The sequence below is a fragment of the Triturus cristatus genome, chromosome 3_2 (genome assembly GCF_964204655.1).
Source record: "Triturus cristatus chromosome 3_2, aTriCri1.1, whole genome shotgun sequence".
Classification (NCBI taxonomy): Eukaryota; Metazoa; Chordata; class Amphibia; order Caudata; family Salamandridae; genus Triturus; species Triturus cristatus.
Window position 1 is genome coordinate 809,709,987 of NC_140584.1, and position 13,842 is coordinate 809,723,828.

A 13,842-nucleotide genomic window follows, 5' to 3' on the forward strand; every position below is an offset into this window, starting at 1 on the left:
CTGCTCCTCATGCACCTCAATCTACACACACTGCTGCTACAGTGAAGACACATGATACCGGGCATGCAAGTCTAGAAGCTTGAGCGCTGTTGTGCAATATTACAGTACTGTCGGAGCAGGCTGTTAAGTCAGGGCTCAGTTGGAGTGGGTCCTCACTCCAACACATACAGGGGGTGCAAGTGGAAGTGGCAGCCTGCGTCCTTGAGATGAAGTGGTTCTAGCGACAGCAATAACTATAACTTGCCACTCTAACAAGCACTGATTATACCCTTTCATATTAATTAACTTATACTCACCGAATAACTCCAGGCCTCCAAACGAACATGCCGAAAACTGGAGAAGAACTGGCTCTGCGAACGAACACCGGACAGCTACGCAGCCCACAATGCTACCCGCAGACACCATCAACTCATCAGAGCGCCAAGAGGGTCTCATTTAAAGACCGCCTAAATAACAACGCACACAACAGCAAAGAGCTCTTCAACATCATGAAGGAACTCTCCAACACCAGCTCTATCACCAATCACATCCCGACTTCGCAAGACCTGTGCGACTCACTGGCCACCTTCTTCCACCGGAAGATCGCCGACATCCACGACAGCTTCAATGCCACAACCACCGCCCCCACGACCACCACCTGGACCAACCGCTTGCTCTCCTGGACCAGTAACAACGACGAGGACACCAGCGAGATCATGAACACCATCCACCCCGGATCACCATTAGACCCATGCCCTCACCACATCTTCAACAAAGCCTGCACAGCCATCGCACCCCATCTCTGGAAAGTAATCAACATCTCCTTTGAGACAGCAACCTTCCCGGAAAGCTGGAAGCACGCCGAGATCAACGCCTTACTCAAGAAACCCAAGGCGGACCCGAAGGACCTCAAGAACTTCCGACCCATCTCCCTGCTCCTGTTCCCGGCGAAGGTCACCGAGAAAATCGTCAACTAACAACTGACCCGCTACCTCGAGGAGAACAGCATCCTGGACCCATCTCAGTCCAGGTTCTGCAGCAACCACAGCACCGAAACCGCCCTCATTGCTGCCACCGATGACATCAGGACCCTGCTTTACAACGGAGAAACAGCAGCCCTCATCCTCCTGGACCTGTCAGCCGCCTTTGACACAGTCTGCCACCGCACACTACGAACACGCCTACACGACGCCGGGATCCAAGAGAAGGCCCTAGACTGGACCACATCCTTCCTCTCCGGCAGAACTCAAAGCGTCCGCCTTCCCCCCTTCCGCTCCAATGCCACCGAAATCATCTGCGGCGTACCCCAGGGCTCTTCCCTCAGCCAGACGCTGTTCAACATCTACATGGCACCCCTTGCCCGCGTCGCCCGACAGCACGACCTCAACATCATCTCCTATGCCGTCGACACCCAGCTGATCCTCTCCCTCACCAAAGACCCTCACACCGCCAAAACCAACCTCCACGAAGGAATGAAGGCCGTCGCCGAATGGATGAGGAACAGCCGACTGAAGCTGAACTCGGACAAGACAGAGGTCCTCATCCTCGGCTCCACCCCCTCAGCCTGGGACGACTCCTGGTGGCCTGACAACACTAGGAACAGCCCCGACACCCACCGACCACGCACACAACCTAGGGGTCATCCTCGACTCCACCCTCTCCAAGACTAAGCAGGTCAACGCCATCTCCTCATCCTGCTTCAACACCCTCCGAATGCTCCGCAGGATCTTCAAGTGGATCCCCACTGAAAACGAGAAGAACAGTCACCCAGGCCCTCATCACCAGCAGGCTGGACTACGGAAACGCCCTCTACGCAGGAACGTCGGCCAAGCTCCTGAGACGACTGCAACGCATCCAGAACGCCTCGGCACGTCTGATCGTCGACATCCCCCGCCGCAGCCACATCTCACCCCACCTGAGTGACCTGCACTGGCTCCCCATCAACAAGAGGCTAACCTTCAAGCTCCTCATCCACGCACACAAGGCTCTCCACAACACTGGCCCAGCATACCTCAACAGACGACTTCGCTTCTACACCCCCACCCGCCAGCTCCGCTCCACCGGCCTCACCCTCGCCACAGTCCCCCGCATCCGAAGAACGACCACCGGCGGCAGATCTTTCTCCCACCTCGCCGCCTGGAACACACTCCCCACCAACCTACGGAAGACCCAAGACCTACTGGCCTTCAGAAGACTTCTCAAGACCTGGCTCTTCGATCAGTAGCAGCGCCCCCCCCCACCCCTCCCAGCACCTTGAGACCCTCACGGGTATGTAGTGCGCTTTACAAATGTCTCGATTAATTGAATGATATACTATCTGAAATCATAGCATTTATAACAACATTTATGACGTCTCAAATTCCATCATTTCTGAGAACACAGTGCATGGTATAATGGCTGTGTGGTTAGCGAGCTGAAACAGTGTGTATGGAGGAGCACTAATTATAATAAAGTGAAGGTGGTGCATAAATTATAAATATAAGGTGTAACTGGAACTTTCGAATTTCCATTTTTTGTGTATTTTAAGTTTGGTTTGTATAAAAAGAAAGAAATTAAGTTATAGTAATTTAAATGACGTGTGTACATTAGAAATTTAACGTATAACTATAACTTGTGTTTGTATCGTTTAAGTTTGGTTAATATGAAGAAAATAAATAAAATTTCCTTAACTACAACTACGTTTTAACCTTTGATTTATTCATTGAATATATATATTCCATGAAAAAAACAAAGGTAAAATTAATGTTATAAGTGTAATGTTCAGTAACAACGTAACATTTTAAACTCTAAAAACCACAGAAATTCACCAGTTATAGTCATCTCAAGCAACTATAACTCGTGCCCTAAGGTAACTATACCTCGAGCCCCCGTCATGCAGTTTTCTCATCTTCAAATGTTGCAGTGATATTATCAATGATATCATAGAAGATGTCATGAGTGAAGTAATATGTGGGGTAATTAGAAGTTCATGGTGAGGCCCCCTCCCCGAGCCTTATTAGGCCATGGGGACCCTGGTACCGTTCTGTGTTTTTTTGAGGGAAGGGGTGCCATGGGCCCCCTTCCTGAGCCTCATCAGGCCCTGGGGATCTCATCCCCCAGGGCCATATATTTTTTTTTAAAGGAGAGCGTACGCATGCCCCCCCATCCCCCAGGGCACATTTTTTAATTTAAAGAGGAGGGGTCCAAGTGGCCCCACTCCCTGAGCCTATTGTGGCACTGGTAATCCCAATTCCTAGGCTCCTCCATATATATTAAAGGGGGAGGTGACCCCCCCCCCCCCCCAAAGCCTATTATGGCCCTGGGGACCCAATCCCCCAGGGTCACTCCTTAAAATAAAGGGAAGTGAAAATGCACATCCCTCCTTACCCAAGCTGTTATTGGCACCAGGGACCCATTCCCCTATGGCCCACACTATTAAAGGTTGGTGCCCTTGTTGGGGACTGTAGGGGAGCCCCAGGGACTTCGTGGCCTCAGTGGGCTCCCAACATCCTTCAGGAGCCAGCACTGCCCCCGCCCACAGGGAGCAGCTGCTTATGCTGCTCCCTCCGGACAGGAGCAATACCTTGATCTGTTTCCCTGCCCCCATCGCTGCGGGCAGGAAAACAGATCAAAAGTTCCCCCGCTACCCCCTTCCTCTTACAAATACTGCGGATGTCTTGGTCTCTCTTGCTCTATCCTGATATATACTGCACGTTGGAAGATGTATATGTATGTACTTAGTGAGCTATGCTGCAATGTTAGATGTCTTTATGTTAACAGAAACCTGAACAAACTTCTACAGTACACTTTAGATCAAAAGTCTGTTTTGATTTTGCTTCTTTTCCAAATTATTAAAATGGAATTTGCTGAACTACTAATCGATGATGCACAGTTGAAACACTCCTATTATTTGTCACATTGCTATAGGACTTATGGCTCTCATACTGGAGCCAACATGCAACAATACAATATTAAAAACACTTTTTAAATTTTCAACTTGAAAAATGGGTGCGTTTTAATGAATTTCTTTTCATCCAAATGAACCTTAGGGCTATTTAATTCTGACTTAAGGAATCCTGATTTGCTAGTAAAGGTCTTAATAATGACAAATCTGGCTTGCAACGCTTAAATGTTGTAAATAATGGATGCCACTATTAATCTCTCAGGCCTTAGCAGAGGTTCTCCTGCTGATAAAAGATCAAGCAAGCAGGTCTGGGCAGAGGGAAATCTGAAGGAGGCAAAAACAGGATCATTCCCATTAGACATAGTTTATATTCATAGCAAATATTCACATGAAGAACATCAGAAAATGAAAAACAGTCATGGCTAGTCATAGAAAATGCCACATTTGCATAGTGATAGACAGCTCTGAAATTAAACAGTAAGTACACAGTGCCATGGCTATAGTTGATACCTGCCACTCTGGAGCTGGATATGGAGTGTGGTAAAAGGCTCTACGCGCATTAGGTAATGCATCACTCCCGCGGCATTGGAATAGTGAGTTCCATAGTGAAATTTGTCAATGGTCCCAAGCGGGTCTTCAAAATTTTCATATCTGAAGAACAAAAAGGTAAGGTTGTGGAAGATTCAAGTAGCTTGAACAATTTGGGATTTGTTGGGCATCACATTAATAGAACCAACATATACCATAGTCTGTTACTAGAGGGCAGTCTTCAGCAATGGATGCGACAAAGACCAAATATAAGAAAAACATTTGCGCCATTAACTCATCAGTTTAAATCTTGCAACACATCAATACATATAACTCCTGTAGTCTACCAGAGTTTTTTTAAATATCAATTAATGGGCATTTGCCCAGAAGTAGGACCATTTTATTTTGCAGGTTGCAAACTGCGATTTTTTTGTGACTCGCAATTTGTGACTCGCAAAACGGAATGTACTAATGTGTATCAGACACATTTAGCGATTCCCAATGGGGTAGCAAATAACCTGTCTCATCAATATTCATGAGGCAGATCATAATTTGAGACACACTGGGAATGGCCAGCACTCACAGGGATGGTGGCCTGCTGGGGTCAGCAGACCATCATGTCTGTGACTGCTTTTTAAATAAAGCTGTTTTTTAAAAAAATGCAGCCCATTTTCCTTAAAGGAATACCGGATGCATTTAAAAAAGAAAAATTAAACGTTTCTGTTTTTAAGAGTCGGCAGTGGTTTGTGGGACCGCTGCCTCCTTTTAAAAAAATGCGCTCACTGCCAGTCACAAAGGGAAAGGGGTCCCCTCAGGACTCCTTCCCGTTTGCGACTCGCTTAACACCTACTTAAAGTAGGTGGTAAACTGCGATTGTTTTGCGACCGCATTTGCTGTTGCATAATAATCATACATGGCTTTGTGACTATTATGAAGGGACGGCCTTGCCAGCCTCATCCTAATAGTGACTCGCAAACCCAATTTTGAGAGTCGGTAATAGGTCATCGAATCACAAAATAGGGTTTGTATATGCTAGAACCCTGTTTAGCGGTCGCAAACAGCCCGATTTTCCATTTCTGACCACTAAAAACGGTCGTACATCTGGCCAATTGTTTAAATCTGCAGAACCAGGAACTAAAATGTCCTGCAATGGTTGCCGCAATATTGTGCAGAGATGCTGAGACTCGCTAATCACATTTCAATGTACTGGAGTACGCTCATGGGTAACCCCCAGTACTCAATGGCTGACAGGAGAAAAGACTCCATCAGCCAATGGGATTCGAATATTTTTAAATTTTCAGTACCACAAGAGGTCTGCAGTACATAATTGTTTAGATATACCCAACATTTCTAGGAGAATAACTCCTTCCTGACACCAGAGCACCATTTTAAATGCACATTTATAGATAACTATTAAACAGATTTACAACAAATAACTAAAATCACGCTTTGTAATTAAAGTTCTAACATTCAGCCAAATTTGGTGTAATGCCTTTCAACTGTTTTTTTCTGTATCGGAGAACAAAGTTTCTTTCGAAAATTTTAAATGTGAAATCGATATTTTGGGGCCAGCTTTTTTCTTAGCACCGCTTGACCAAATTTGGCAAAAAAGTTTTAATTTTACACAGGAAGCATGCTTTTTTGTGATTTGGTGTATATCTGTTCAGCAGTTCAAGAAATTAGCGTTAATAGGGCTTGGGCTTGAAGTTGTTAAAAAGTTAGGTATATCGGGACTATGATGTACAGATTTGCTCTAATTGGCCTCTTTAAAGGGTATCTATCAGTCTATCCTGATTGGTTGGCCATGACATGAACAATATGTTGTGGCAGCCATTGCAAGACTGAGTGACATGGTCCCTGCGTACTTAAAATAAATTAAAAATCTATACAAGGAGGTAGGGAAAGCACACCCTAACCCGCAGGGGTGCGTACGGGAGGGCAGGTAGCTGGCCACAACATGAACAGCACATTGTGGCAGCATTATAGGTTTCAGGGATTTGGTCCTCACTGAAATGAATTGAAGTGAATGGCAGGTTTTGTTGGTCACAAAAAGAAGCACATATAGATGTTGATAACAGATTTTAGTCACAATATAAATCAATTGTTGGTGGAATTCTACTAGTTTTAGGAATTCTGGTGAGTTCTTGGGGAATTTTACCCTGTGAAAGATGCCAAACCTCTGCTGGGGTTTGATGAAACATGTTTGAGAGAAAACAGTTTTATCTCATGCTTTCCTCATAGCTGTAACATGTTCCTGTAGCTAAAAAGAGTGCACATTTTCTATAAATTCTCAAATATCTTCCACATTAATGTCAGAAAAAAAGTCTGGCATGCTGAGTGAGTCATGTATTTATTTCCAACACCTGCAGCAGCCAGTCAGTATATTCTCCCTTGTTCTACTGTCGCTTTACCACAGTGTTCTACATCTACAGCACTAATATTCTGTATTTATGACAAAAGTGCGGCACACCTGAGCACTATCTTGTTAGAATCAAAGCTGTGAAACTGAACTGAATTTCCTACAGAGGATACTGCAGTAAATGAACAAAATTCAAGTTTACCTTTTGTTATTGAATTTATGGTTAGTGTTCTTGAAAGCTTAAAGGAGGATAAAGTTTTGGTGAGTTCTCAAATATCTTCCTCATCTATTTCAGTAAAACATCCTGACACGCAGAGTGAAACATGTACGTCCAACACCAGCAGCAGTCTGTCATAACCAAATAATCAACTACAGCATAACCAGAGATTTAAAGAACAAATAGAGCAATAAAGTTTTTAGTCAAGACAATTGTGAGGCACTCTTCAATGCCATTTTGTTCGAAGAGGAGTTGTTGAATTTAAAGTCTTCCTGAGGAGCAGGCTGAAGATCCTCCTTCCAATCCGGACTCGGACTCAATGCCTAGGCTCCAATAAGGCCTTGCACCCAACCCTCCGCAAGCATCAAATCTCCAGTACACACAATTTTCAGCTATATGTAGAACAAGTTTCAACCTGTGGCCAGAGTCTGCACACACCCCTCCACATGCGAACAACCCTTACAATGAACAGACTATGCTTTTTGGAAAAAGAGGAAAACACCGGGCACAGTGTGCATAACATGTAGATCAATTATCAACTCCAAATTCAACAAAGGTACTGATGACTATACACTGTAAATACATACATTTATAAAAAAGAGAACTAGAGAGAGCTAAATGCGAGGTTCTTTAATTTATTTTTGTGTTTTTTTTGTAATATAGAAATATTTTTTTCTTATTTTTAAATAAGTCAATATGTCTATGAACATATCTAATAATGACAGTCAATAAATAGTCATAATAATAATAGTATACACATGTAACATATTCCTAAAGGTTCATAATACAGTTGTATACAAATACCAATGATATCAAATAGAGTACTTTGATAGATACAATTGTATAGCTCTTAGTTATTCATTCTCTAGACTAAATCATGATGATGAATACTGAGCAAATTTAAAAAACAATTTGTACATATCCAAACATTGTTCTTTCTCAACAGGCGGTTTGTAGACACAACGCGTTTCGGCTAAGACTTCGTCAGGAACCCGCTCAAGGTTGTATACTATATGCAACAAATAGTTTAAAAATAAAAAAAAACAATGTTAAACTATGGAGTCAACATATCTATTTAGAAATCTACAAATTTTACCATCAACATACAAATAATTAATACAAAAGATCCAGTTTAAGGTTTCCACACTCACACAAGGCAACCACTTGTATATCAAAAAACATCTAAAAAAGCCAATTGAATTTTTAGATTGTGGTACGGCTATAAGAGCTGCAGCTAACTCTAAATTACTACTTGTTCTAGAATCAAGCATAATTGAACATGATTAAACTCTCAGTCTCTGCGCCTACCTCTTAAATATCTCGCTGTAAATGTTGTCAAATGGACACGGGTACATTAAATCTCAGTCAAAATTCCGAATTGACTATATTAGATAAAGACAAGAACATATGAAAGATGACCTATTAATGACTTATAGGTATTAGAGAATCAACAGAAACAGCCATGTAGATAGATAAGATCTATATACCTGTTGAGGGCCTAATCTCTGTTTAATAGCCAGGACCAATTCCAATTAGTAATAAATGATTCTCTCTATGTTTATTAAAAATCCTGTTCAGGATTGCAGCCAACCGTTGAGAAACAGGGGGGGAGAGGAAGGGGGGGGGGAGGAAGGGGGGGAAGGGAAAGAAACCATAGAAATGCAAGTAAATAATAATCCATGCTGAATTAATAAGCATTTAAAGTAGCTCACGATGCCTGTTTGCTATTAAGAAATGTTGTAACTCTGTATCCAAAAAGGGATTTAAACTCACTGCCCAGAAAAACTGACTTTCAGCGGTTTTTGTGGCTACTCAAATATTAACGAGTCGTGCTTGATTCCTATTTGTCGCATGATTTTAAACAGCAATAGTCCTCAAAGAGGAAGTATAGAAGGGACATATGTAATATGGGAATGAATGATTAAACTGTGGTTTTGCCACATGATTCTTATTAGGCCAAAGTATACTGACCATGATGTTGGATAGCGATTAATCAATAATACTTGATCAATGGCTGCATAATGGTATTCCTGAGTTTCGTATCCAATAGGGTCTGTACACTGCAGATAAAGAGCAAAAGATAGGCCGATATCAATGATCTCACCGTAATGTCATCATTCTTACCAAAGTTTTATTTTATCATGCCAAAGCTAATAGACCTGGACAACTATGCCAACCTAATGGTAATTAGTGTGTGGTGGGATAAAAATAACGCAACTCAATCCAAATAACTCTTTTTGTGAGGGCTGTGTTACTACTTCATGCATCTTAGTCGTATATTGCACTTAATAATTGTGTGCACTATGATTGCACAGGGCTAGGTTTACTTAATGGTAAGTCTAATGACTATGAATGTTACCAATTTGACACAAGGGGGCTCCGTTCTTACCAACTGGTGGCAAGAAACTACCACTGCGCGGGTTTAATTTACTTCTGTGTGCTGCAAAAAGGAAACCATCATTTGGCTAAGTAGATGAGCTCTATCACGTACCGAGAAACGGTTAGACGATACAGAACCATTGTATAAGGCAGACAGATAGCATGTGCACTGAAGTTTATAACCTATCGTTTTGATCTCACTTAGGAGATATGACCTTGTGTCAAATTGGTAACATTCATAGTCATTAGACTTACCATTAAGTAAACCTAGCCCTGTGCAATCATAGTGCACACAATTATTAAGTGCAATATACGACTAAGATGCATGAAGTAGTAGCACAGCCCTCACAAAAAGAGTTATTTGGATTGAGTTGTGTTATTTTTATCCCACCACACACTAATTACCATTAGGTTGGCATAGTTGTCCAAGTCTATTAGCTTTGGCATGATAAAATAAAACTTTGGTAAGAATGATGACATTACGGTGAGATCATTGATATCGGCCTATCTTTTGCTCTTTATCTGCAGTGTACAGACCCTATTGGATATGAAACTCAGGAATACCATTATGCAGCCATTGATCAAGTATTATTGATTAATCGCTATCCAACATCATGGTCAGTATACTTTGGCCTAATAAGAATCATGTGGCAAAACCACAGTTTAATCATTCATTCCCATATTACATATGTCCCTTCTATACTTCCTCTTTTAGGACTATTGCTGTTTTAAATCATGCGACAAATAGGAATCAAGCACAACTCGTTAATATTGGAGTAGCCACAAAAAACGCTGAAAGTCAGTTTTTCTCGGAAGTGAGTATAAATCCCTTTTGGATACAGAGTTACAACATTTCTTAATAGCAAACAGGCATTGTGAGCTACTTTAAATGCTTATTAATTCAGCATGGATTATTATTTACTTGCATATCTATGGTTTCTTTCCCTTCCCCCCCACCCCTTCCTCTCCCTCCCCCGTTTCTCAACAGTTGGCTGCATTTCTGAACAGGATTTTTAATAAACATACAGAGAGAATCATGTATTACTAATTGGAATTGGTCCTGGCTATTAAACAGAGATTAGGCCCTCAACAGGTATATAGATCTTATCTATCTACATGGCTGTTTCTGTTGATTCTCCAATACCTATAAGTCATTAATAGGTCATCTTTCATATGTTCTTGTCTTTATCTAATATAGTCAATTCGGATTTTTTTTTTTTTTTTAAAACAATTTTTATTAACAGTAATTTTGCACCTTTCCTTATACAGAGTTCATGTTCACGACACAGGTTGTATTCATCTCTGTCAACATTAACATAGGTGATAGCACTTTGTAACGGCCATACGTCATCTGTACATACAACACAGGTAACCTCCTGCAAGCATTCCCATACGTGGACCCCATCCCCTCTAATAGTGAAGTGTACCTTCTGCATTATTCGCTGAGGTCGGACTCTGATTCCGACAACGGGGGTTCTCATATATGACCCCTGAATGTGTTCCATTTTCCCCATATCCTCTGCCATCGCCGGGGGCAACCCCTATTACCACATAACACCTTCTCCGCTACCATGGCGCCATCTAAGTCACAACACCACCATGCATGCGAGGGGATTGCTTGCGCCCCCCAGTGCCGTGCAATATTCCTCTTTGCCAATACTAGTCCTATAGTCACCCAGGTTTGTTCAGCGTGGTTTAGGTCTGTATCATCCCATATATTCAATAAACACATTCGAGGCTCAGGGGGAACCTCACGACCGGTTACTCGGGAGACCGTTGCCATAACCTCCCTCCAATATCCGGCAATGGCAGGGCAATCCAAAATCGTATGAAAAAAGGTACCCTGGAGGCCGCATCCCCGCAGGCAAAGCGGATCAACCGCTGTCCCCATTTTATGTAGCGTGGATCTAGTGTAGTATATCCTGTGCAGTATTTTAAGCTGTACCAATTTTAGTTTGGACGAAACCGCCACCTCCCGCGGGGACGCAGTCGCCTCTTGCCATTCGTGCTCATCCATGTCCCCTATGTCAACCTCCCATTTTCGTTTAAGAAGTTCTGTGGGGTCTTTTTGATGGTTCACTAACTTACGATATGTCAATGATATAGCTTTCTTGGTCAGATAGTCTGTGAGTAAACGATCCTCAAGTGGGGAGGACTCAGGTGGGATGGTCCCTCTAGGTATGGCATTCCTCAAGGCATGTTGAATTTGCAGAAATTTTAAACTTTCCGCCCGTTGCAGCTGATATTCTATCTGCAGTTGCTCAAACGGGACCATCTCACCCCGCTTCCAGAGGTCACCGACCCTGGAGATGCCTATCAGGTCCTACCCCGCAAATTCCTTACTTAAATGCATCATGCCTATCGCGGGAGAGACCCATAGCGGTGTCTGTCAAGTGATCACCCCCTCCCAACCAAGCCTCCGCTGCGCCGTGTGCCATATGTGTAAGGTGTGTTTTGTGGGGCCCGTTAGGGTATTTTTTAGGGATTTATCGTACAAGGCACGAAGTACTCCTGTCACCCCCATCTTATGCCTATCCATGCGCAGGGCCGGATCATCCTGCGGCGCATGCAGCCACTGATTGATTACCGTGAGCTGGGAGGCCCAGTAATACAAGCGTATGTTGGGTAGGGCAATTCCCCCGTCGTACCAACTTCTCATCAGTTTGCAGAGAGCTATGCGGTGGGGCCCGCCCTCCCACAGCAGACTACCCACCTCCGCCTCCACCAATTTAAAGTAGGAGTCAGGGATCGGCATGGGCGTGTTTTGTAGCATATACAGGAAGCGCGGGAGGGCCATCGTCTTGAACAGGGCTGCTCTTCCCAGCAAAGTCAGCGAGAGAGAATGCCAGTGTTTGACATCGCTCCGGAGTCTGCGGAGGGGCGGAAGTAGGTTGCGTTCAAAGAATAGGGCTGGGTCAGGCGTGATGTTAATGCCGAGGTATCGGAAGCCATTCACCGCCACCGACAGTGTTACTCCTCTAGGGAGTTGTGGTATGGGTCCATGTAGGACGTAAAGTACTGACTTTGCCCAATTGATCAAATAACCGGATAATCTACAGTACGATTCACAGATGTCCAGTAGGCTACTGATAGACCATTTTGGCCGCGTCAGGTATAACAAGATATCATCTGCATAGAGCGAGACACGGTCGTCCCAGCTCTCAGTCCACTTCAGTCCTGTGATGACCGGATCCTGCCTAATCCATGCTGCCAAGGGCTCCAGCACTAGGGCGAACAGCAGTGGGGAGAGAGGACACCCCTGCCTAGTTCCTCGCCCCAGCGGAAAGTCCTCCGATAGCCGTCCGTTCACCGCCACCTGTGCCAGAGGCGCGCTATATAACAAACGCACCCAAGCACAAAATTTGGGCCCAAAACCAAAACGCGCAAGCACTGCAAAGAGGAAGGGCCATTCCACACGGTCAAACGCCATACTGGCTTCCAGCGATATGATAACCGCATCCTCCTGAATGCAGGGCCCTCCGGCCAGTATGCCATGCAACCGTCTAATATTCATCGCTGTGTTGCGTCCCGGCATAAAGCCGGATTGGTCAGGGTGTATGAGCGTCTGCAAATGAGGCTGTAGACGGGTCGCTAGCACCTTCGCTAGAATTTTGGCTTCTACGTTAAGGAGTGAGATAGGCCTGTAGGAGGCGCAGTCATGAGGAGGCTTCCCGGGTTTTAATATCGCCACCAGTGTCGCGACTCTCTGGTCATGGGGGAGTATGCCCTCTTTCAAGCTGGCTTCATACATTTTCAGCAGGTGGGGAACTACCGTGTCTGTCTCTCTCTTATATAACTCTATCGGAATCCCATTCGGCCCCAAGGCTTTCCCGGACTGGAGGCCCTGAACGGCTATGGCGATCTCTTCTGCGGAGAGGTCAGCCTCTAATGCATCCGCATCCTCCTCAGTCAATCGCGGAAGACGTATGTCCCGCAGGGATGCTAGGTTGTCGTCAACGGGGGCCGTTACCACGGGGGTGTACACTTTTTCGTAGTGGGTTGCAAAGGCCCTCACTATGTCGTCAGGATTCGTCACAACCTCACCCGTGGCCAGCCGTATCTGCGCTACCCATCTGCTGGCCCTCTCTTTTTTATCTAGCCACGCTAGTAGTTTGCCCGCCTTGTCTCCCACTTCATATATTGTATGTTGCGTTTTCGTAAGACGCAACCGGGCTGCCTCCCATATGTGGTCCCTGTACGTTTGTTTAGCGAGGTTCAGTGCCTGGACGCTCGTGTCGGTGGGCTCTCGGGCGTGCTCCCTTTCTGCCTCGGTCACCGCCTCCTCAATCTCTAACACCTGTTGCGCCAAGTTACGTTTGTGGGCTGTAATGGCCGCGATGGCCTGTCCACGCTGCACTGCCTTGTAGGCCTCCCAGAGAATAATGGGTGAGGCAACAGACTGCGTGTTGTCTTGGAAGTAATGTTTCGTGGTTTTATGTAGGGTCTTGCGTACGTTAGGAATTTTTAAATAGCCGGGGTGTATCGGAAAAGTGCGTC

The 13,842-nt window shown here is 44.5% G+C and overlaps 1 protein-coding gene across 2 annotated transcripts in view; it reads right to left on the reverse strand.

Moving 5' to 3' along the window:
• NBEAL1 (neurobeachin like 1) overlaps positions 1–13,842 on the reverse strand; it is a 978,461-nt gene that overhangs the window by 206,518 nt on the left and 758,101 nt on the right. For both annotated transcript variants that reach the window (XM_085648956.1, XM_085648955.1), the window contains one exon: positions 4,373–4,513. In XM_085648956.1, coding sequence (XP_085505082.1) covers positions 4,373–4,513 — 141 coding nt within the window. The remainder of the gene's footprint in view (positions 1–4,372; positions 4,514–13,842) is intronic.